Source organism: Hydra viridissima, unplaced genomic scaffold, assembly GCF_058129835.1.
Source record: "Hydra viridissima isolate aposymbiotic clone 2 unplaced genomic scaffold, HvirCarnegie_v1 scaffold_12, whole genome shotgun sequence".
Lineage (NCBI taxonomy): Eukaryota > Metazoa > Cnidaria > Hydrozoa > Anthoathecata > Hydridae > Hydra > Hydra viridissima.
Genome location: NW_028324311.1, coordinates 14,071,811 through 14,098,042, shown reverse-complemented (window position 1 = coordinate 14,098,042; position 26,232 = coordinate 14,071,811). Strand labels below are relative to the sequence as shown.

Below are 26,232 nucleotides of genomic sequence, written 5' to 3'. Positions count from 1 at the left end.
TTTTGAACTAAACAAGTAATTTACCATTAAGTAAAAATCTTAACAAATACTATCAAAACAAAAGTTATGTATTAATTGAAATAAGTATTTTAAAATGAACAACAATTTCCTAAGTCTACAATTTCCTTTTCTTCAGTTTAGAGAGTGACATCAGGCTTTCTGATAGTTTTTTTTTTGTAATATTACTTTTTCCCACACCAAAAACCTTGAAAGTTGACCTCACTTGGTCGACAGTTAAAAGTCTGTTCTGCTTGTCATCTTCATTTTCGTATATTTGCACAAACTGCTGCATCATTCCGATTGCTCGTTCAGAATGATCATTGACAACAATTAATATTTTGGCAAAGTTTTCAAAATTCTTAAACGAGGACTGGGTGTGCCAATATTGGAGTGGAAGTGACAACCACTCTCTAACTCTCTGATTATCCAACCCTATCATTGAAAAAATTAAATATGAAAACTCATTAACCAAAAGAGAGAGGGTTGGTACCTTCATATTGTTTATGATATTAATCTCGTCTATTCGATCTTTGCTTCTATGTTTAAAAAAAATCTGGATCCGGCATTTGGAAGGAAAGCAAAGCATCTGCAATGGCTGTTTTTTTATCCATAGAAATATTTTTATCCAAAAGAGCCAAGGGAATAATCGTTGAATCAAGATACCATGTATGCTTATAAAGAGATGCTAACACAGCGTCTACTGCCTCCGGATTGGAGCAAACTTTCTTATACTCATTCATCTGAAAGATTGCATCAAGATCAGACGCAGGAGATTGAATCGCTTTATGTGCTTGAAGGTACCACCTTGTGTAAAAACATACAATGAACTCGCAGATGAGTTTCAAATCTTCGCGTAGATTATCATTTTCTTGCAAAAATGTCAATTGCTTGCACAAAAGCTGAAGTTTCAGGTAGTATAAACTCTTGCCTAAAAACCTAGCATGATGAACAGCTCCAGTTTTCTTTAATTTGAAATGTGCAGAAGGGGATAAATACTGCATGGTTAGTTCAGCCAACTCTCTTCGGTCATTCCTCATATTGCGTTTCTTAGTAATATAAGTCTCACAGTAATCTAAAGTTTTCGTTGCAGCTTCCTTCAAAACTGTTCCTTCCACGGTTTTCCAATCAAAAGAGGTCAGGTTATTTTTGTCGTATTTGAATTTAGGGTTCTCAAACATGTTTGAACTTTACGAATAAAGGATTTTCAGGCCCTATGCTATTCTCTTTTATCACTGCTTCACAGAAATGAACCATTCTAAGCTCAACGATATGATGCCTACATGCTAGTAGAAGAAGGTATTTGTCTACCTCTCTTGCAATCCTAATAAGTGATCCTTTCTTAGACCCAGTATTACTTGAAGTTGTATCAAAGCATACTCCGCATACTTTTGAAATGAGGTCATATTCTTCTAGTATTTTCATGATTCCTATATACATATCTTCACCTGAAGAAGACGGCAAGGCAGGTACTCCAAGAAAATGTGACACCCCCTCAATGTTAACGAGTACAGCTAATCTTTCATTCTTCAATCTTTTTCCATGATTCATTTCAAACAAAGTCTTTCCGTCAAAATGAATTATACAGGGAAAACGGCTTTTTTCCACGGCCTTCTTTATATCTAATTTAGCAATTTCTGCAGTATCCTTGGCAGTTTTTTTCATCTTCCTTAATGCTGTTGAAGCACTGGCTTTGCATTTTGCGATATCAACTCCACAATCTTGAAGAATTGCTCCAGTTACTTTTTGTAAGACATTAGGGGAGATATCATTTGCAGTAGCTATGATAGATACATTTCCATCAAAAATATTCTTAGGGACTTTGGCAGTAATGTTATGATCATCTGCTCTTCTATGATTCCAAACTTCGGGTTCAAATTCTGAATCAGAATCAGCGCTAGTGTCAGTGAAACTCAAGTCTAATTCTGAGGTAGCATCAATCTTAGGAGATTCATCTTCTAGCCTTGTCCTCTTCCTCATACCTTCAGAAACCTAAAATTTGTTTTAACATAGTGTATGTGTATTAACAAATAATGTATGTTAAATTAGCAAATTTTAATAAAAAAAGGTCAAATTAACCCACTAAAAACAACATAAAACCTTTTTGCTAAATTTTCTATCTTCTGATCCCAAACTAAAACGTCTCAGTCCTTCCTGGTCTTCCAAAAAAGTTAAATCATCGTGCTTATCTTTATCTGAGCGTTTTTTATCCTTCCTAATTTGGTTCTTTAAATCTGTAGAACCAATCAAAAACAGCTTTTTCAAAAATGAAATGAACTCCCCTTGATTAACCTTGTCTCTAGCTGTTCCTCTGTATTTATTTCTACTCAAATCTGAACACTTCTTATCCATCTTCATTAGGTTCTTGATAATATTTTTATCTGACATTACTTGAAATCCCGCTTTAAGCCATGGTCTTTTAACTAAGCCTAAAATGCATTCACAATCATCTACTTCACATCTCTTGTAACCCTGAATCTTGTTAGGAGGGCATGATAAAATTGTTGACTTCTTAACATTATGAGGAAGTAGTGATCTTCTGTAGGCAATGTGTTGAAGAATATCCATTCCAGTAGGGAGTTGAAGACCTTAAGAAAAAAAAAATCAATATTTAAATTTTTAACATAAAGTTTAAAATTCAAAACAATTTTTTTAAATTAGATATGTAGATGTAATAGCTGGTTTAGCCTCATTTATGATAAAAAGTTTGCTTTTGCTTGATCTGAGAAACTTCCTCTTGCCAATATCTTTTACAATTTTTTTTCCACTTTTGTATTCAATCTAAATAGATTTTATGGTTTGTAATTAGTTAAAAACTTCAATACAATTTTACTTTATATTGTAATTCAATTAATAACAATCAAGTAAATACGAAAGTTATTTACAAAAATAAAATAATGTAACGAAATTTCAGGTGCAGCTTGTTTATAAAAACTCTTAGTGACTTAAAAATAGAGGGCAGCATCTTCAGCACATTTTCTTCGGCATTATTTTATAAGAATTTTTTTATCGTTGCCGATTTTCATAACCTCTCGTGTAACGTAAAATTTTCATTTTTTCCTTTCGTAAATATCGTTTTAACCAAAAATATGTAAAATACATGATGACTTACCCTTTTAAAATGAAAATATAGATAACAAATAACAAAAAAAAAAAAAAAAACCGAAATAATTTTTTCACTTAGATCCCCCTCAAACACTCTGAACATACCCGATTTTTCCTTTTTTGAAGTACAATTTCTTAACAACTTTAGTCTTGAGGGGGACTTAAAAGTCACCCGATTGACCTAAAAAAAATTTTGACTAAGTTTTAGCATATTTGCTCCAACTTTAGCTGGGTATGTACTTCGTTTTCAAAAATTCCCTCAAAATGACTACCCCTAATATATATATATGTGTGTGTGTGTGTGTGTGTGTGTATGTGTATATATATATATGTGTGTGTATGTGTGTATATATATATATATATATATATATATATATATATATATATATATATATATATATATATATATATATATATATATATATATATATATATATATATGTATATATATATATCTATATGTATGTATGTATGTATGTATGTATATTCATATAATGCATATAATTATAGCATTTTATTAAAAGGAACATCAACTTCTAAAAACTATGAGAAACCTATTTAAGTTTTTGGGGATCAGGAAAGTAAAGTTTTTGATAAACTATTTGTTTGTTGTTTTTTTTTTGTTTTACTACTTGTTATACATTGTATATGTGTTAAGCATACATACATTGATTATGATGCTGACATATATTGACAAAAGAAAACTATTTTTATTTTTTGTAAAAAAAAAAATTTGTGTTTTAATTAAAGTCATAAATGGATGAAGGCTTTAAAAAAATACTTATTTCATGTTACAAAATTACACATTTCTATTTTTTTGTGCAGATAAAGGTTTTAAATAACGCTCTTTTCCGTGACCTTAATAACACAGCACAAAAATGTGCTAGAATACCATTTTTACAGCAATCAATTCACCTACAGGGATAAATAACATGAATGTTTAAAATTTTAACTCCAAATATTTGAGTTCCATAACACCTTCATCCGTGTACGTATTCATTTTAATAACTAGATTGTGTTTTTGAAACCAGTTTTCCAATAAGATTCAAATGCAATGAAATATTATTTAATTATTTATGTATGTTTATAGAGAAGTTAGCAGCTTTGGAGTTAAGATTAACAGAACTGGAGCAAAAAAATAACTTTTTAGAAGTTCAAAGTTTTTTGGACAATTAAGACATTGTTGTTCCCCCTGGCCTTCCAATGGAAAGTAAGGAAAATTTGGAGAGGCTTAACCTTATGCTACAGATGAAATCTGAGATGGCTCTCTATGTAATTTGAAATTATTTTTTATATTATAATGTTTCTAGCAGTCTACAGGTTGCGTTTAAACTAGTAATTATTATTTTATAAGATCAAAGATAAGTTTTTTTTATAAGTCTTATAATTGTAATTTATCAAAGGTAATTTAATAATACCTTAGTTATATTATACTGCATTACATTTTCATTTACCTTTGAAAAAATAGTTTAAATAAAAAAAGTTGTAATATGTAGCATTATTTGTTTTTAGGTCGAATGTCTGTGTTCTATTGGCAGTAAAGTTGAGCGTCCAAAATACATACGATGTGTGTTGGGAGCCATGTTTTCCAAAAATTTTAGCGTTTTATGTAATCTAAACGGATCTTCAAGTAAGATGATAGCTACTGGAGTGGGCAAGATTAAGTTGCGATGTTATCATTTTGTGTTAAAGTGCTTACTATGTAAGTATTACTAGTTATGTAAATTTTAAGTCTATTAAAGTCAACCATATTTTTATATTTACAAAAATATGTTTACAACACTAAGAAAGAATACAATATGTTAGTACTTATGACAATTACCAGTGTTGTCATTAGTTGTGAATTTGTAAGATATTATGTTCTCCCTTGGTGACTTGAACTTATTAATGCCATATTTTATTGTTAACTAGAGACATTAATTGCCAATGTAAACCATGATTTATTAGTATTCAACTATATGATTCTTAAAGAGCATAAGAAGTTTGTCTTGAACCGATAAGCTAATTGCTCTCGGTTATCATATGCACATATTTTTAAAACTGCTAACCAGTTAATGTAATTCTTAATTTGCAAAGTATACGTATTAGAGCTTAAAAATAACTTAAAAATAATTTATATTTAAACAAAAAATAAATTGAGTTTTTTAATTTATTTTCATTTTATTCTTTTAGCAACAGTAAGAATTCAGTATCTTAATTCCAAGGATAAAGATATTTACCCGATCGTTTCAAGATGGTTTCAGGGCGCAATTGATCAAGGAGATGGGCGAATAAATAGACAGATGAAAAGCATTTCGAATTAAAAATGATATTGCTAACCAACAAAAAAAAAGTGCTTATTTTAAGTTTTACTTGAAAAAAAACTACTCATTATCTAACGTATGCGTGCGTCGAAAAAAATGGGGTAACTGTATCACGATTACTAAATTTATGAACGTAGTTTATGAAAATATTACTTCCTAACCCTCCCTTTCCCTCATCATTTCATTTTTTTAAAAATTGTTTGTAAATGTAGTTAAACTTAGCATTAACCAATACGATGGAAGATAATGAAAAAAATTCTATTAACCTCCAAAGCAAAACCCTAAACAAACAACCAAAGTATCAAAAACTCAATGACACATGAATTTTGAAATAAGAAGAGTGCAATCTTTAACAACCTCCTTAATATGTTCTTTGCTCATTTAATCATCAAATGTCACCTTTGGGTGCAGTTTAGTTCATGAGGCTGAGAAATCAAGTTTTATTTTTTGTTAACGTTGATTCAGCGCTGAAACGGTGCGGCTTCAGATGTTCGTCTCTTTTGATTTTTAAAATAGGAAAAAGAACCAATAAACCATTTATTAAGATTAAAAAAAAAAAGCTAACATTTCACTTTCTAAAAAAAGATTGTAAAGGTCGTTGATGAGATCTCAAGCTATATTTGTCTGATATATAAAAACAACGTTGTAATTTCGATGGAGGCTGCTTGTAAATGACTATTGCCTAAAAGCATTCGACAAATGTTTTTACTTATTTTTACTTTTCAATAAGTCTTGTTATTTAAAATATGGCAAAACCACTGATTTCAAAAAATAACTGGACAGCGTATACGGGAAGTTTTTTTTAGTTTTGTCCTCCCAAGATGGCTGCGAAACAAACGAACGGTTGCATGAATATTAAGAACTTGATGACAATCAAGTATTTTCTATCCAGTTAGTTGGACAGTTTGCTTTTTACCCATGCAATCAAGATGTATTTTTGTATATTTTTCTGAAATCAGTTTAATCAGTGAAAATGAATAGTTTTCAGCTATCAGGTGAGTTATGGGAGAAGCTTGTTCATTAAATATTTCTATATTCAGAAATTAATTAATAGATTATGAACTTTTTTTAAGGTGCTTATTTTATGCATTTGTTTCTTAAACTAGGAGCGATTATCCCTAAACTTTAAGGGATAATTAACATTTAAAGATGTAAATTTATATGTATCATACATATTTTGATAACATTTATAATTTTGATAATGTTTAATAACATACATAATGTATAATAATTTCCTTAAATAAATAAATTCTCTTATTAATTTTAAATGTAAATTCCCCTAATTTTTAAAGTTGTTTTGAATATTAAGTCAAAAACAATTGACTCAGTTATTGAGAGCTGGAATATAACAAAGAATATATTATTCTTGAGTAAAATAAGTAAAATAATATATAATATTTAAAAAATTATATTTTGAATTTAATATTCTCATTAGATATTAATTACATTCATGTATTAAGTAATCCTAGAAGGAGCCCCTGAGTTGTGCGTACTCACAGCACTTAGCTGATGGTTCATGCAGCATGTACATATCTGGTATCTTGCTACAAAAATTTAAAATATAAAATTTGTCAAAATTGTAAGTAGGCATCACTGCGCTTACCATGCAGTAATCTTATCAACCTTCAAACACACTGCATTGAGTAAATAAGAATAAAAGGTACATAAATTATATACAAGTGTTGATTTAATCGTAAATTACACTTAAAAAGTTTATCGAATATTTTGAACTTAAATATTTAAATTAATAATTTCTTTAAGTATTTATTTTTTATTTCTTTTTTAAATCATTTGATTTCTGTAGACATACTAAAAGTTTATTTCATATTCTAGTTTTTCTTTTAAAACTCTGTTTATTTATTTTCTTTCCTATTTCTTTAAACCGTACAAAATGTACATCGGTCATTGCTATGAGCTCTTATCGCCGCCATCTTGAGAGGCCTATTTTAGCTTCAACTTTTTAAAAAAATAAACAATAGAATACACCATCCAGTTATATTTTGAGATCAGTAAGCAAACCCAAAAAGATTTTTTTTATTTACTAATTGAATAGCTCTTATACTTTTTAAAATAGTTTATGCTTTCCATGTGTAGATTTCTTTTTTATTGGTTGGATCAAATAATAAAGATAAAAAAAAAAATTAATAAAAAAGAAGCCTTGCGCAATAAGGTTTAAAAGAGTTAAGATTTCATAAGTCCTTTAAAGTTTAGAGCGACGTGTAAGATAAGTGCTGCAAGTAACAATGCACTTTTACGACATCTAATTATATTTTTTAAATACCTTAATTTTTTCGTCAGCATTATAAACGCAATAAATGCAAAAATGGTTTTGGGTTTTGGTTTCTGTCAACGCTGTTGCAGCGCTGAATCAGCGTTGATAGATAAGTTATAAAAAGCAGAAGATCAATTTATAGTATTAAGTAGGAAGACAAAGGAGAGTATAGCATTTTTATTAAATGCAGCTGTATTCCGTTTACAAACATCTGCAATCATGAGCAAACTTATTTTTCTGTTCTTTGTTCAGACTTTTGCTTTGAATCAAGGTAAAGTTGTTATTTTATCATTTTTTGCAGGAAGATAACTTTTATTTTTAAAGTTATTTTTTAAGACTCGAATATTGACATACGAAGTCTCCATCTTGTGGCAAACAAAGTTTGTAAGCAATAATATTGTAAATGGTCATTTCGGCGCATCCAGTTCGTATATTATTTTATTGTTTAAATGTTAGGGTGTTATTTTTTTAAATAGGAATACTGGATTTATACATATCACTGATAATCGAAATATTACGATGAAAAAATTATTATTATTATTATTATTATTTTTTTTGATTATTGTACATGGAAAGGAGTCAGTTGATGGTGAATAAAAGTATTTAATCAGAGATTACATACTTCATTATGATTTAAATGTTTGTCATCTGTCTAAAATTATAATCTTTATACTAATGTAATTTGTCAGCTGTAAAAATACACATCATGCTGAAGCTTTGAAAAAGAAAGTGTCTTAAATAAAGACATGATTATTTAATGAAAATGATCATTATCCAATTAAATTTTAATTTGTGTATGTTAAATGCTATGTTTCCTAAATTTCTCCTTGGTTACATTAACTAAAATTGTTTAGGTTGCACCGTCTGTCGTTGCGCCTTCAATGCTTCAACCATCCCTGCAACCGAACTGACAAAAAATGATATTGAAGCAAAGTTTAACGGTAAAAAGAGAAAACAGTATTTTCATATTACATTTTACTCTTTGGTAAATATCTTACAGAAAATTTTAATATTACTTAAATCTTTCGTTAAGGAACTTGCTTCAGCGATAAGTTAAAAGAATCAATTAAGTTTGTTTCGTCCACTATCGACAAAATTGTTAATTTAAACAACACTTTTGACAGTTGCAGAAAGGATTTAAAGACACAAGTTAAACTACCAGAATATTCGGACTGCTTTGATGCGATTCTCGATAGCTTTTCAGAATGTACCTTGGTCATCAACATCCAGTTAAGTGATTTATTCGATCGTGGAACGAATTCAAAGAAACTGTTAGAAGAACAATTACTTTTTTCAGAGAAAAGCTTTGAAACATTTGCAGGTAAGTTAAAATTGCATTGAGTTTGCTTTAAATACTTAGGGAAATAGTATATGTATATACTATTATGTATAGAAATATGTATGTAAAAGTTTAGGAAAACAGTTAGACTTTTTCCGACTTAATAAACATTTTTGCTATACTGCTCTAGATAAATTAAGAAAGATTTTCAGATTTTTTTTTTAACTTTTTTGTTTATAGGTTTAAAGCGATTGTTGGAATTCGTCGGTTTGTAATTTCAAAAAAAAAATCAAACTTTATTCAAGTTTTCTGTGAATAGTTTAAATTGGTTAATCTTTATATTTGTTCGATGTAGTAAAAAGATTTAGACCAGCCGAATCTAAGCAAAGGTTTTCCTACCTTAATTAATTTAAGTTTGATATAAACTTTTTAGTAATTGCATGATAATTAGAAAATCAACCGAATTTATTTTTTTTCTTTGCTATTCCGAATCGCCGTTCTAAATAACTTTTTCTCGTTTTATTTTAAACCATGAAGTTTAAATTTATTTTCTATAACACAAACCAATCGACAATATCCCTGAAATGTCTAAAAGTTATTGCTAATATTGATTGGTATAATCTAAGTGACTGTTTAAATAAATGTGTAAAGATAATCTAAAATATTGGAAATATGGTATATCACAAAACGAACTTTTCGCATCGGGTTAAACTTTTCGCATCGGGTTAACTTTTCGCATCGGGTTAAAAGATTATTAGTTCTCATTTGGCTTTTATTAAAAGTAAATACAATTTAAGTTGAAGCTGGGCTTAATTGAAAAATGTTCAATCTCTCAAAGCTGTTTTTTTCGTCATCACAAAATACAGTCAGAAAAGTTTGCCACCCTTTCATTATTACTAACGAATATAGTGGGAATAAGTTTACACAATCTAAATTAAAGAAAACAGTTCAGAGAATAAAAGTAGAAATAATTTCTTATACGGAAACTAAACACAAATCATAAACGAAAAAAGGATTGTAATCTTTAGGTTAGAGAGCCTCACAACCTCGATATTTTTTTCAACTATTTTCACGCCATTTTTATAATCTAAAAAATCTATATCTGCTTTAAAAAAAATAGGGTGAAGTGTTGCTGTGCGCTATTTAGTGACTAAAGATGTTAGAACACAAGAAGTACTATAATCGACGGTACAGCCATGCTGTGCTGTAGGAAGCAAAATAAAATAAGCAACCAGATCAATGTGTGACGTTTGGAAATATATAGATTCACTTATTTCTAAAAAAAAAAAAATTGGATAAAAAATGGAACTTCCACATTGCTCAGGTGTCTCAATGATGAATGCAAGTACTCATGAAAGTTTCTTCAGGTTCTGGAAAACTTTTTTTAACTTAAAAAAGATTTAGCGTTGTCCTTTTTGAAGTGCGTGAGTTGTAAGATATTACTTCTTCGTGTTAGGAAGGAGTAATTTTAGTATAAAATTTGATAAGCTTTGTTTATTTTGCTAAACTGTTAAAATTAACTCTCAAAAATCCATCTAATTATCAATAAGAATTCTGACCAGCATTCAAAGCCTTGATCTTTTTTTTTTGTTTTTTATCGATAGTGAGATTCAAATGAGTTTTCATACTTAAAAAATCTCATAAATTTTGTGAAATAAAGAAAAAACTATTAAAAATTGAAATATATCTTATAATTTTATTTTGTTTAGTTAATAAACTGATCAATTCTTACATTTGCGGCAAATAAAAAAATTATTTTTTTATACTAGTAAAGGGTTTGGATTTGCAATAGCTGGTTTCATTTAATTGCAATGTCAAATAGATACCTTCTCTCTTTTGTAAACATGTCAGAGTTGGTTGGGGTTTTTATATAATCTCGATATTACCTGATATAATTCTCACAATTTGATTGATTTTTGCTTGTTTCGATCTAAAATATTGCTTTAAAAGTAAGCAAAAATGTTCTTTTCAATTACAATAAAACACAATAAAAAAAAAAAGAGAAATATTATGTAATACTTCTTTTTTTTTTTATTGTATTTTATTGCAATTGAAAAGAACATTTTTGCTTACTATATAGTTTATTATTTATAAACTATATAGTTTATTGTTTAGAATTCAACAATAACCAATTACTAAACTTGCTTAAAACATCAAAGAAACCTTTGTCACAGCTTTTTAATCGTCACACTCTTATTTCTTACAAACTTGTTTCAAAATTGTTAATAATCGGCAATATATTTTCCAAACTTTGTTAACAATCCAACAAAAACAGAAAAAGTCTTACTAAGTCCAGCATCGAAAAATCTTTTGATCCTTTCGTTACAGTGGAACAAAAACACTATCGTTTGCTAATAGAAATCATTGAGTATAAATTTTTTTAAATCTGAAATAATGCTGAAAAATACCAGAAATTTTGTTCCTGTTTTCGAAACTGTAAACGCAGGTAATAAAAAATGACACTCACTCAAGAAAGATACAATACGATTTAAAGACTTTGAGAGGAAGTTTAAAGACTTTTAGTGGAGTTTTAAGTATTAATTTGCATTTGCGTCGCATTTTTACAATGAACAATATAGATAAGCTCAAAATTCGACTTAGATCATTCTGATATTACCAGTTAACTTTTGCAGTTCATAATACTTTATTTAAGAATATCGATGGTTATAAATTATACAGCATGGATCAACCATTACCTTCCCTATCAACGGTCGGATATGAGGCATAAGTAGGGCAAAAATCGAAAGGGCAGTTTTTTAGTATTTTAAGTTTCTGTGTTAATAAATTGCTTCTTTATTTGTAGTAATTTGTTTATTTGTAGTTTTTTTACTTATTTTTGTTTTGAAAGTTTTACAAAAATTTATTTTTTTAAAATTAGTAAAACCATATTTTACAGTTCCTTTCAAATAATTAAACAACTAAAATATAAAAAATGCATGTATAAAATAGCTTTAGGGGATGAGATATTAGCTATGTTGAAAATCTACTAATATCATTAAGAACTTTCTAATACCATTGTAAAGTTCTAAAATAGAATTCAGATTCACATCTTTATTAAATAGATTCAAATCCAGTTTTCAAAAGTTAAAGTTATCTTTCAAAAACCTTATTTGCAAAAGTTTCTAAGAAGTAAATCCTTTAAGTAATTCAACTAGAAGCCTGCCGCCATTCACTTTACAATACATTGAATATGTCTCTCTAATGGGCCACTCTAAAAACTTGAGGTTAGAACATAGCTATATCCTTCAAATAGAAGATCTTCAATTAAACTTTAAAGCTATTTCAATATAAAGTATAACGCCTTGAAAACTGAGTTGACGCATAACTTTTCAGAGGAACTGCATTGTAAGTATCACCACTTTTGAAACTAATGAGGTATATTTAATAATATGTTTTTTTATACTTACTAATTTTAATACCCTTTACAATAATTTTTAGTATTTCTAGAATACACTACTTTAACAAGATAATTAGTATAATAAATTATAATAAATTAGTAAAAGTAGTATTCCATAAAAACATTCTTTTCACTCATATATCTTCTTCTGCTTCAGAAATGTCAAAATCTAAAACAAAAAAAACATCAGCATCTAGAAACTAGTGAAATAACAATAATAACAATAATAATTTACTTTAAAACCATAATCAGTGAACGAAAATGGTGGGAAAATTTGTGATAAAGAAATTTTCTTCCGGTTTATCTTATGGATTAATGCTGAGCGATTTTGAATAAGCTAAGGAATTTGTTAGATAGATATCAGCAATTCATCTTTGAATGTTAAAACCAGCTATTCTTACTGTATTTAAAGATTCCTCCAATTCATCTTTAATGAAATCTCCACTGGTATTAGCCTGTGATGTGACTTTAATTACATAAGGCATTAATTACTTAAGACCAACAACCATAAACACAGTTACTCCATTAAAGAGATTGAATCTTTTATTTTGTGCACAAAATTGCTACAGCTGCATTTTATCAAAATGAGGAACACAATGCTTAACTTAATGATTGCTTATTTCTTTATTGAACTAATTTTACCACTAACTTCTTTTCATATAAAATTGACGGTAATGGTAGTTATTCAAAAAGAAGCCAATAAACCTAAGATGACAAACACTTATGAGGAATGTCAATGGTTGAAAATAATTTGATTTAAAAGTTCATTTATCAAATAATAGGAACTTCCTTCAACAAGATTGCGCATGTAAGGCACCATATTGTTTAAAATAGATAAACTTTTGACCTTGAAACTGTTGGCAGTTTTAAACCAAAGAGGAAGTAGAACTTTTAAAATGCAGTTTTACATAGAAATCGCGTTATAAGCACTTTTTAATTTGATAAAAGGAGCAGAGACTACAAAAACGCTAAATAGAATGTAAAATAAAACTACGGTATCTTAGAAAACAAAGTCCAATTGCAGGATTAGTTTCATGACGAATTATAATGTTTTTAATTTCATCCATTTCTTAAAATTAATGAATCTGATCTGTAATTGTAGGATCTCGTTTAGTGGTTTACAAAAGTTAGAAATTTAATATATTATAAAAGAATGTACATATATATATATATATATATATATATATATATATATATATATATATATATATATATATATATATATATATATATATATATAGCATTGTATTATTGTAGAAATTATGTTAATATCTTCAGTAAGAGTGCTCAATACAACGTAGAATAAGTAGAGCGAATATATTATTACTATTGTTATTATGTAAACTAAATAGTTAGCTTGGTTTATATTAGATTACTTAAAGCTTCACGCAATAGCGATCATCAGATGTTATAAACCGTAAAAAAACGTAGCGAAAAAATATACGGAAAAAGTGCTATGGAGTGTCTGCTATGATGGCATTAAAGTTTTTTATTAAAAATTTATTTTCATGACGGCACTTTGATGTTGGTTCGCTTCGTTTTTTGAGCAAGTCTAGTTTCGAAGTAATAACGTGGTACTTTTCGGCCAAGCACAAATTACAGTAACTGCCACCAGGTTTAAATGCCTGAACGAGAATGCTCCACGTAAGGATGGGTTCTAAACCTTTACTTTTACACTCCCATACAAATTTAGAAAGTTCAGTGGAGTTTGCCTTACTTTCATAACGAAAAGAATTTCTATGCTTATACCATCTGTATTTAAAAGTTTTTTCAGTGAGCCCAATATAATAATGCCTCTTTTCATGCTGCTGAGTTTTTTTATTGCAAATACAATATAAGGTTTGTCTTAATGCATTTTCCATTTAGTGGGTATATAGCGGTTTGTCGGCGCTTTTTTTGGTTTATAACATCTGATGATCGCTGTTGCGTGAAACTTTTAGTAATGTTATATAAACTAAGCTAATTATTTAGTTTATATAACAATAATAGTAATAATATATGTTATATATATATATATATATATATATATATATATATATATATATATATATATATATATATATATATATATATATGTTTATATATATATATATATATATATATATTAACAAAAATCAAACCCAGGGTCTCTGGCAAAAAATTAAAACGCTGAAAACATGTTACATATTCGGCCGTGTGTGAAGTAGGCCATGTATTTTAAAAAATGAAAATTTTTGATAAACTAATGGCTGATCTTCCTCTGAGAAGTGATAATTATTTACAAAACAAACATCTGTTGAAGCGATTTTGTGGAATTACATCGCTATTCATGATGTTATTGAAATTAACCCAATTGAAGTAGCAACAGCTCTGTCATCAGAAACCGGCTCATCAGTTTTATATACAATATGGTTTGCTACGCTGAAGGATATAAATTTTACTTTGATTTTGGTACAGAAAGCTAAATAAACCTGAATATGCTGGTCTCTAACAACTTTTGCACTTTTAGACGAAGAACGATTATTTCATGTTTACATTTATTTTAAAAGATGGATATTATGAATTTAAAACCACGAGGTAAAATTTAATAAAACATGTTTATTCAAAAGGCATTTCATATAAACAAATTTATTCAAAAGGGATCGAAAAAGATGGAGATTGAAAATTGTCTAGGTTTAACTAAAGATGTACCGAGGATCAGAAAGTCGTGTCACTGAATTTTCCAGTCTGAGAAAAATGTACCGGAAATACATTCGCAATACCAATCAATCCTGATGCTTTTGAAATGTTTTTGTTCAACTTTTTAATGTCATTATTTGGTTGCATTATGGTAATATGCAATTGAGTTAAAAAGCTATTTTTTTAAATTTAAAATAAGAAGTATTCTCATTTTATGAACCTATTATGTTAAACTTTAGAATAAAGAATGCGCTGAAACTGAAAGCTATTATCTAATCAGCGAAATATCTTTCATCGCTGATTCAGCACTGAATCAGCGATGATAGATGAAACAGATATAAAGTGATAAATTCTAAATTATTTCATTTGGTCATCTTAACCTTGTGAAGACTGGTGTTTATACAAGCAAAATTTAAGTTTGCGCAAGGGTCGTTTTAACTTTATTTACCAACATGGACAAGATATTTCTCATTTTTCTTATGGTATTGGCTTTGAGTCAAGGTAAAGATGAAAATATTTATGATGATAAATACGCGTAATTTCTTTTCACTCCGCTGTTCTGGCTGTATTTACACGAAAACTTGTTCTTGCAACTGTTTTTTTACTAACGATATGACTAGGATTCGATATCTTCGTTTTCAATCGAACATGTTAAAAAAAGTTTTTGACCCGACGATTGAATGCTTTACTAAAAATATACGTTTAGGTGATAAGCTAGCTTTAAGTATGTGGAATAATGAATTTTTATCATTATATAAAAAAAAAAATTATAAAAACATGAAGTGTAATTATGTATTGTAAAGCATAGTAACACATAGTAAAATGATTTCAATTCTTTTCCGAAATAATATCTTTTTTATAGCTACAGGTAAATTTAGTTTAACAAACAATTATAATAATATCATTAAGTTGGTGAAACACCAATCAACACGTATACAATTTGCTTAATATATTTCAACGTAAAATAAAAATTAAGGCAGTGAGTAGAAATAAAATATGTAGTAGAAAACTCCTCTTAAAACGTTATCGCTTTTAGCAATTGCATTGAAATAATTAACAGTAAATGTAATACAAGTGTGAAACTTATGTTGGAATACGAAAAGAATACCAATATAAGCTATACATATGTATAAATATCTACCGGTGAACAATGACAATCGATGACATTAACACTCTAGATAACTATAAACTAAAAAACTATAGTTCACTGACCATGAGCCATTGACAATCATTTCAATTGTTTAAGAAAATAAAAAATTGGGAGCTGCTTGAGTAGTTTGATGAATTTTCCTAAGACATTTTGCTTAAAAACTTAATTAAAAAGAGTAATATCAATCTTTAGTTTCCGTATGGTATTTGATAAGCTTTTCAAAATATGAATATATATACCTCTTAATAAGTTAATGTCAGTCTATGCCTCGCAACATCGACAGTCAATACTAATGTCCTTAAACTAAAATATTTGATACAAAGTCAAAAAAAAAAAAAAAAAAGTAAGAAGCTCAAAGGACTTCCTCTAACAAATTTAAATAACTTTGCCAAAATAACAGTATGAATTTTTTTAAGACATTAGAGCTTAAGGCACAACATTTCTGCTCTAGAGATAACAAAAACTACAAAAGTAGAATCTACAACATTAGAAGCAGTATCAACAACTACAGAACCACAAACTACAACTACAGAAGTAATATCAACAACTACAGAACCAGAAACTACAACTACAGAAGTAATATCAACAACTACAGAACCAGAAACTACAACTACTGAAGTAATATCAACAACTACAGAAGTAATATCAACAACAACAGAACCAGAAACAACAACTGCAGAAGTAATATCAACAACGACAGAACCTGTAACTACAACTACAGAAGTAATATCAACAACTACAGAACCAGAAACTACAACTACAGAAGTAATATCAACAACTACAGAAGTAACATCAACAACTACAGAACCAGAAACTACAACTACAGAAGTAATATCAACAACTACAGAACCTGAAACTACAACTACAGAAGTAATATCAACAACTACAGAACCTGAAACTACAACTACAGAAGTAATATCAACAACTACAGAAGTAATATCTACAACTACAGAAGTAATATCAACAACTACAGAACCAGAAACTACAACTACAGAAGCAGTATCAACATCTACAGAAACAAAGACGACAACTACTGATGCGAAAACAACAACTACTAATCCTCCTACAATAACTACAAAAAACCCAACAATATCTACAAAAGCTCCAACAACAGCTACAAATCTTCCAACAATAACTACAAAAGCTCCAACAACAGCAACATCTAAACCACCTACAACAACTATAAAAGCTCCAACAACAACTACAAAAGCTCCAACAACTACTACAAAAGCTCCAACAACAACTACAAAAGCTCCAACAACAACTACTATTCTTCCTAAAACAACTACAAAAGCTCCAATAACAACAACTGAACCACCTACAACAACTACAAAAGCTCCAACAACAACTACAAAAGCTCCAACAACAACTACAAAAGCTCCAACAACAACTACAAAAGCTCCAACAACAACTACAAAAGCTCCAACAACAACTACTATTCTTCCTATAACAACTACAAAAGCTCCAATAACAACAACTGAACCACCTACAACAACTACAAAAGCTCCAATAACAACTATTATTCTTCCTATAACAACTACAAAGGCTCCAACAACAACTACTATTCTTCCTATAACAACTACAAAAGCTCCAACAACAACAACTGAACCACCTACAACGACTACAAAAGCTCCAACAACAACTACAAAAGCTCCAACAACAACTAGTATTCTTCCTATAACAACTACAAAAGCTCCAACAACAACAACTGAACCACCTACAACAACTACAAAAGCTGCAACAACAACTACAGAAACTCTAACAACAACTACAAAAGCTCCAAAATCAGTTACAAAAACTCAAACAACAACATCAGAAGCGTCAACAACAACTGCAAAACCTCCAACATTTACTAGAGCTCCAACAGCTATTACAGGAGCTCCAATAGCAACTATAGATACTTCCACAGCTACTACAGATGATTTAACGACTGATCTGCTTAGTATTTCGTTACATTTGTTATAATTAATTTTTAACATTTTTTAGCCATAAAAACAGAAATCTTTTTTCTATACTATTACTAAAAATTTAAAAAAGTTTTTTTTGTATTTGATTTTTAAAATCACTTAATTAAAGAAAATGTTTAAAAAGAAAACAACAAAATATCAACAGAATGCAAACAACTTGAGCCATTAAATTTTACTCAAATGATTTCTGCATAATATGCTATGTGAGGTTTTAACTACATTCGTTATGTGATTACAATTCTACGTGATATTTACGCTTAGCTTGCGATTTCTGTCGATGTGCACTCGATAATTCAGCTTTTGGTAAAATCAATATCTCTAAGAATGATGTCGAGACAATCTTTAATGGTAACTAAGTCTAATCTATTTTTCCTGTTTGCTTTAATTTTTCCTGAACCACATGAAAGTTAACCATTTCTAAAATCTTCTTAAAGTTTTTAAAATTTTTCTTAAGGAACTTGCTTAAATGACAAGTTAAAAGAGTCAATCAAGTATTTGTCGAAAATAGTGCAAGAGATCATCATTTTAAATAAAACCTTTGAAAATTGCAGAGAAGATTTAAAGAAAAGGATAAAAATTTCTGATAGTTCAAATTGCATCGATTTGATGTTCGATAGCTTTTCAGATTGCACCAGGGTTAGTAACTTCCAAATAAGAGACCTCTATGTTCTTGCGAAGACCAATAAAAAAATGCTTCAAGAGCAATTAGCTTTCTCGGAAAAGAGTTTCGAAATATTTGCAGGTAAAGATAGTTAATAACATTTAATTTTAAAACATTTGCAACTTTTTACAAACTTAATAAGGAAAAGTTTTTTTTTAATTTTCTACGAAAACATAAGATAAAAAGGTTTCATTCATAATCTTTTTAATGCGACAATAAAATTTTTATCTGTTAATAGGTTTGAAGAAGTTGATGAAATTCTTTGGTTGGTAATTTTTGTAAAAACCAAACTAAAAACCTGTATAATTTCAATCAATTTAGAAAAGATTATGTGATTATGTTAAATGTGTTATTCTTATTGACCACGCGCTGTTTTATCTTCAGCATTTATTTTTATTTCTATCTTAAGTATTCCAACAACAAGTATTTGATAAACGTGTAACGTTTTATGTTTTTAGTAAATAAGTTTGTCAAAATGCTTTTTGTTGGTACTATAGATTTATAAGCAACAATTTCGTCTATCCATTATCCACAATTGATATGCGTTAGCTTGTTTAAGCATAGTCATAAGAAATAGATAGTCTGACCACTTGCGGTATTCCTTTGATCAACTCTTTGTTTAATGTCCAGGTCATTGATATACAGTAATGCGAATAAGTTTTAGCCCGCCATAAGTTTATAATTATTTTTGATTTTTTCGTAAAAGTATGAACGACTTATGAAGTAAAAAAATATTAGGTTTATAGACACATATTATAAATAAAAATATCTATAAATAATTTAATAAAATATGATACAAAAGGAAAAAGCAGTTAAGATTTCGTACGTCCGCCTTTTGCGTTGATCACAGAAGCGAATCTCCTAGGAATTGGTTCATATAAACTTGTAATGAAGTTTTGTGGAATACTGTCCCACTCTCTTTTTAATATTCGAAAACATTCTTTGACATTTTTGGGGTTATACTCTGCCTTTTTCTATCCAAATATTCCCAAACATGTTCAATAATCTTCAAATCTGGACTTTGAGGAGGCCAGATCATTACTTTGAGAACTCCCTCCTGACACATGTCCTGTAAATATTTTTTGGCCACTCGGGAACAATGTTTGGGATCATTGCCTTGCTGTAGAATGAAATTATTAACAATTAGTCTCATTCCAGATGGTATTGCATGATGTCTTAAAATTTCTTTATACTGTTCTCCTGTCAGTTTGCCATCAATTCTGATTAAATCACCTACTCCAGGTGATGAAATACGAGCCCAAACTAAAACAGAACCTCCCCCATGCTTGATTCTTGGATGTAGACAATCAGGGCGAGAAGCCTCTCCTACCCTTCTTCTTACATATTGTCGTCTTCTGCTACCGAACAATTCAAATTTTGATTCATCTGTGAATAGTACACGGTTTAACATTTCTTGCGTCCAATTATTACGCTGTTTTGCATTTTAAGTCTTTTTTCTTTATTGCCACGACGTAGTAAAAGCTTTCGAACTGCAACACACCCAATAAACCCAGCTTTTAGCAAATGTCGTCGAATGCAAGATGAGGAAACATGTATCCAGTCGCAGCCTGAATGTCTTAGGCTAGTTCACTGGAGGTTTTTTTCCGATTTCGCATTTTTTAAATACTTTATGTCATGTTTTGTAAGCTTTGGAGGTCTTCCACTTCGAGTTTTATCCTCAAAAGATCCGGTGTTTTTCATTTTTTTTATGATTTCTCTAATGGCTGTCCTTGAATATTTTGTTTCTTGGACAATTTTTCGTTGAGAATAACCTTCTTCATGAAGTGCGATAAATTTTTTACCCATTTTATTACTTAAATAACAATAAACATAATAATACAAAAGAAAAAAAAAACGTAAATTAGAATAAGTTTCGCTCTTCGAAAAACGAAAAATAATATTAAACACACAGTATCTATGAAATATCTTTGTAAACTGTACTATGATTTAATATGAAGACCCAAGAAAGAGGAATCTTTCATCATCTTGTTTTAATGGCTTTATTGGCAGCATATCCTTTATTATTACTGTTTAAAAGTAAATTTTCTTAAACCAGATCAAGTTAGATGATGCATGACATTTTGCAGGTAGCTGAAAATCATAATTGTATACTTTCTTTAATTAAATAATGATTTAACAACGCTTCATATTCAGCGCAAAGAAAATTTTTAGCGAGTTTATTTACAATAAATCAAGTAATATAGTGTGTTACCTTTATGCTGTCATAGTCTAAGCTAACCTCTTGAAATATATTTTCACACTTAAGTTTGCCTCAAAAAACTTGTCTGGATTTAGTTCTAAATTATTTTTTCTGCAATTTACATCTTTTGTCATTACAGACTTTGTTTTGAGTAACTTTTCTGAAGACTATATTTTTAACAAACAAGCAAAAAAGCAACTCCCACTTATTAGCCTTTATTTTTAAAATTGAAGTTCCAGTGAGCCTCTTTGTTGAAGCAATCATGTGGAATGATGTTTTCGTGCATGTTATTGAAATTACCACAATAGATGGTAAAGTAGAGACAGGTTTGTTAAAAAAAAACATTTGCAATGGGTTGCAACACAACTTGTTTTTTTTGACAAAGGTATATGAAGATAATAGTTATTTTTGGAGATCGAAAATTGATCTAGTCTTTGTACTAATGGGCTCTGTAAATGGACAGGGGGAGCGGTATACTGGGGGCCAATGGAGAGTACAGCTGCTTTACATCTTATATTATGGTTAACGTTTCTAATAAGTTTCTTTGAAGAAAAATCACCAATTTAACATTATTTCAGTAAAACTAAGTTTTATGCATCCTCACTTAGCAATAAATTTGTTGAACTTGTGAGATCAGTAAATGCTTTATTAGTACAAAACCTATGATAACTTCAGTATAAAATTGGTAAAATCTATATTTTGCTAATGTTACTGCTAATTAAAGTTACTTGCTTATATTTACTCAGCAATGAAAACATATTATTGGAAGACTTTTGGGATTCTAGAAATCAGGACCTTTTGAAAAGTGAACTAATTGATGAAAATCAAGTGAGTTTTAAACATTTTCCTAGAATATAATTGTAGCTAAAGTGATTGATTCTTCCGTTTTATATAATGCTTGAGACCCGCAACTTTCTGAGAAATACATCCCCATATTGTAACCGAGCCTAAACCACCTCGAAACATTGATATAACATAGCGAGATGAGTTCTTCTCATGTTTTTATCTTTTAATACCTTTCCTTTTCAATTTAGTACCTCAAAATTAGCCTCATCACTAAAAATTGCCAGAAACTATTCTTCAACAGATCAAATGATTCTTTCTCGACACCGTTTCAAACGTTTCAGGCGGTCTTTTAGAGTGAAAAAGGGTTTTTAATTGGCGACATATGATCCTATGCCTTTGTTCAGTAACGCATTTCTCACTGTTTCTATGCCAATTGTAACATTTAGTATGCCAAATGCAACACTAACTATGCCGATTGTAACATTCATCAACAAAGTATTAAAATCTCTTTAATACTCACAGTGATACTTTTCTTTACCATTTGGTCAAAATTTTACCAGATCAGATTTGGCATTGATTATTTCAAATACTATTTAAATACTATTTAAAATTTCATGAAACTGTTTTAGTATGGTATCATATAATTAATAAATAACAAACAGCATTTTCAGAGGAAATAAGTCCAAAATAGCACAATTTCTTTAAGCTTAATGACCATTTATCCTGAGGTCAAAATATTGATAGTTAATTGATCGATTATCAATAGAAGAGAGGGAGGTGTCGCACATGCACAAAAAAGGTGCCAATATAGAGTGGAACTCTTACTCTAATTAATGAAAAAAAAAAAAAGATTTTAAAAAAACTTTTTGCTTTGACCTATATTTTTGTGGATTTTTTTAAAAATGTTTGCTACTAGAGTTAATCTTTGTGAATAGAAATTATTTATCAAAGAGCTTGCTATAACTAAAAGTTTAAATTGTTGATTATTTTTTTTGCCGACTTAATCACTAGAGTCACTAACAAAAATAATTTCTTTGAAAGCATTCTAACTTACTTAATCGCAACACATTCTCCAGATAATCACTGATAAGAATTGATTGTCTTCAAAAAATAAAACAATACAATGCAAGGTATTTATGACAACACGCAAACACGCAAACACACACACAAACGATATCGTACAAAATTACAAAGCAACGGTAGTGTTGGTTTTGATTTCAAAAGAAAGAGAGAATGTTTACCTTGTCTCTTGGGTGAGATGGGGAAAGAAGAAATTTGTTTTAATGTTTGCTTTTTGAAACCATTTAATTCAATTTGTTCAGAAGGTCTGCGTGTTTGTACATTATAATCCCGTACTTTTTGTAGAGCTTGCAACTTTTTACGGTTGGGTTGTAGCCTTTTTCTACTGTCGTAACATTATGATAAGATTGATTTTGGGTTAAACAAAAACGACGGCCTTGTTATATCTAAAAAAACTTGACATCCTCTAATGGAAAGAATCAAAAACCACTTCGTCTATATCTTCTGTTTTGGATATTTTTAGAAAGTATCATGGTGTAACCAAAATTGATTTGCTATAGTTTTATTTTAGAAATGAAAAAGGTTAAAATGCATATAGATAAATTACAGTTCAGAAAGTTGAATAAAACTATCAATTATGTTATGATATCATAAATAAAGAACCCTGTTAATTTATTAAAGTTTGTATAATACAATTGTCAAAAGGGTAATGCTAATTAGTGAAAGGAAAAAAACGTAACACAATAAATGGAAAATGATTAAAGAATACAGTGGAAAAAAAATTTAGGAATAAATGGAATAAAAGTCATTCTCAAAAAGGAAGCAAAGTAAGTTGCTAATAATTAGAGGCATTCAGCAAATGTTAATCACGATAATGTAGCATGTTAAATATGAGTAACGCGTCTCAGTGTTAGAGCACAAAGTGATTTTCTCTCTTAACTGACAGAAGCCACTTATCTTACTTTTAAAGGGCAATCTGAATCAAATAGTTAAACATCCAGAAAAAGGTGAAATAACAAAGTGACGCTTGAGATTTAGATAAAAGAAAATGAGATTTTTAAAAAAATAAACAACTTCAATGTATATGAATGTCTTATAAAAATTGTACTAATATATATAGAACAACATATGTATAGTAATATATATGCAACGATATATGCATAATAATATATAGAGAGCAATATGAGTACGATATCATCCTTTACTCAAATAGCTTTAGGATAGTTAACTTGATATAAAGATTGATAACTCAATTCTTAAATACAAATATGAAAAGATCCAGTTTTAGACAGTAAGTCTAAAATTTCCCTGAGGGTCTATTCTACATTTTTTCAAAATGAAAATTTTCTTAAACGGAATTATACTAAGCCAGCTGAGTTGGTGATTTTAACAGTTTAAAAAGAGGCTCAGATCAGGCATGTAGAAATTGTTTATTACGCAATATTCAAATTACGAGCAATCTAAAATTTTAAAGTGAAAATGCTGAGTTTGTTAATCTGTTTTATGAGATCTTCACCCACTCTTGTTTCACTGAGGCTGGCAGCCATTTCCTTATGAGAAAGAAAAAGAAAAGATATTTTTTTATACCATTCTATAAAAAATTTTTCAAATTTTATTTTTAGTGTGACAGAAAAAAAAAAGCATCGGATCTTCAGCAAAAATTTTAGTAATTTTAGTTGCTGTTTTGTAAGGTGATACATTCGTTACAAGAAATTGTCCTGAGAAAAACTCATGCAAACTCTTATTTAAATATCATAAAGTACGCAATCGATATGTTTTCAGATAGTTCTAATGTTTCTTCACATAAACATAAATTAATTTACATAAAATTTTAATTAAAATAAAGGTCATTTCGAAACTTACACTTCAGTGTACTTCCACTGAGTATTTCTAAAAAGTCATGTGTTAAGAACAGTCATGTGATCAGAAAGTCATATGTTAGAAATGATTTTAATGATTGTAGTAGGCATGATTTGTGCAAAAATAGAATTTTAAAAGAGATCAGCTTTATAAAAATGCATTTTCCACCTGTTTAAATCATCACAGGATTCTGGAGGACAACCCATAAAATGGTGAGGACAACTTGGCTTTTTTTATTACGTTTTCCTGGAGATATATTTCTGGAGAATTAAAAAAATTATAATTCAGGAGATTATAAAAAGTGCTTTATTCATCTGATAACAATAATTTTCACAAAACTTATGGGTGGTTAAAAATTTATGACGGCATATCTTTCTTCAAAAAGATTCAAGTATAGAGTTAATTAGCAATGCCTCACAACTCACCTACATAAGTAACTTAATATATAAGTTGTTTGGTTCTAAACCAAGTTTTTTCTCTGTTGACGGCGAAGATGTTTGTGTGTTGTTGGAATTTCCGACAAGATATCATGAAACATTCCAAAGTTGATTTTGATATCAAATTTACGAAGGAATTGTCTTAAAGGTAACATGATCTTGTTCTATGCAGGGCTAAGTTGTTAAGATAAAAGAGTTTTTTTTTTTTGAAAATGTACTTATGCATCAAAAAAAAATTAGACTAAACCAAGAATGGCCAATAACTTTGAGGAACAAAAGTTAGTTGTTTTAAAATAAAGTAAAGTATTATTTTTTTAATCACAAGACCGAGGCAAAGATGATTTTTTTCAAGGAAAAGCAGAATGTAGTAACAGTAGCTGTTCTACGTTGAATCACAAAAGCTGTTGTAAAAATAATGTTTTAAAACTGTTAACAAAAAAAAAAATTTGCTTTCCTGAGTAATTTGATTTTTGATTATAAGGTGATTCATCAATTTTCCAGTTTCACATTAAAAAGTTCAGATTACGTAAGTGTCCACTCAAAATAAAAAAAACATTTTACCCCTTCCTAAACTCGGCTACTTCAGGGCTAAAGTCAGATACATCAGGGCTTCTAAATAACTTGATTCACCAAAAAAGTCGGGGAAGAGAAGCAGCATTTCTGTTTATTACTATTTTAATGTTATGCTCCGAAATGCAATCCAGAAGTTTTACAGGGCAATTTTTGAATTGAATTTTATCTCCTCAATCATTAAACTCGTCTATGTTCAGTGAAGTAATTTAGCTAGTTTTTTCGTTTTTTTGCGTTTTTTGTTATTAAGTTTACAAATTTACTTTTCTTGTCTTAAATTATTTTATTTCAAAGAGAATTAAACTCTGTTTCTACAAGTTTTAATTACGATTGCCAATTCATAAGATTAACCATTATCGCTTTGAATAATAAAGAAAAAAAAACAAACTTTAAACATGAGTATGCCTGACTAATTGAAATACCAAATTATTCAAGGTAGATTTATCTACATAATATCGGTGAACTCCTTTATAAAAAACATTTCCTTACCTGAAGCGGTTTTGTAAGCCATTTAGATTTTTACATTTAATCCACATTCCAGTCGCGCTGATTCAGCGCTGAATCAGCGTT

The 26,232-nt window shown here is 29.1% G+C and overlaps 3 protein-coding genes and 1 pseudogene across 4 annotated transcripts; 3 read left to right on the top strand and 1 right to left on the bottom strand.

Moving 5' to 3' along the window:
* LOC149881414 (uncharacterized) lies at positions 1-2,674 on the bottom strand (annotated as a pseudogene). Its single transcript, XR_016445961.1, has 2 exons — positions 2,098-2,674; positions 1-1,989 (listed from the first exon to the last, which is right to left on the bottom strand). The product of XR_016445961.1 is annotated as an uncharacterized LOC149881414 (transcript).
* A 938-nt stretch (positions 2,675-3,612) lies between these two features.
* LOC149881413 (uncharacterized) lies at positions 3,613-5,405 on the top strand. The gene is made up of 3 exons (XM_090067984.1): positions 3,613-4,374; positions 4,615-4,804; positions 5,275-5,405. Exons 1-3 carry the CDS (start codon positions 4,306-4,308, stop codon positions 5,403-5,405), a joined length of 390 nt encoding a protein of 129 aa, XP_089924110.1. The 5' UTR covers positions 3,613-4,305.
* A 2,391-nt stretch (positions 5,406-7,796) lies between these two features.
* On the top strand, positions 7,797-9,648 carry LOC149881412 (uncharacterized). The gene is made up of 4 exons (XM_090069113.1): positions 7,797-7,948; positions 8,532-8,618; positions 8,711-8,998; positions 9,197-9,648. Exons 1-4 carry the CDS (start codon positions 7,897-7,899, stop codon positions 9,229-9,231), a joined length of 462 nt encoding a protein of 153 aa, XP_089925239.1. The 5' UTR covers positions 7,797-7,896; the 3' UTR covers positions 9,232-9,648.
* A 5,636-nt stretch (positions 9,649-15,284) lies between these two features.
* LOC145193668 (uncharacterized) lies at positions 15,285-19,126 on the top strand. Its single transcript, XM_090069616.1, has 5 exons — positions 15,285-15,512; positions 16,613-18,103; positions 18,390-18,476; positions 18,583-18,870; positions 19,028-19,126. Exons 1-5 carry the CDS (start codon positions 15,464-15,466, stop codon positions 19,060-19,062), a joined length of 1,950 nt encoding a protein of 649 aa, XP_089925742.1. The 5' UTR covers positions 15,285-15,463; the 3' UTR covers positions 19,063-19,126.
* Positions 19,127-26,232: the final 7,106 nt, after the last annotated feature.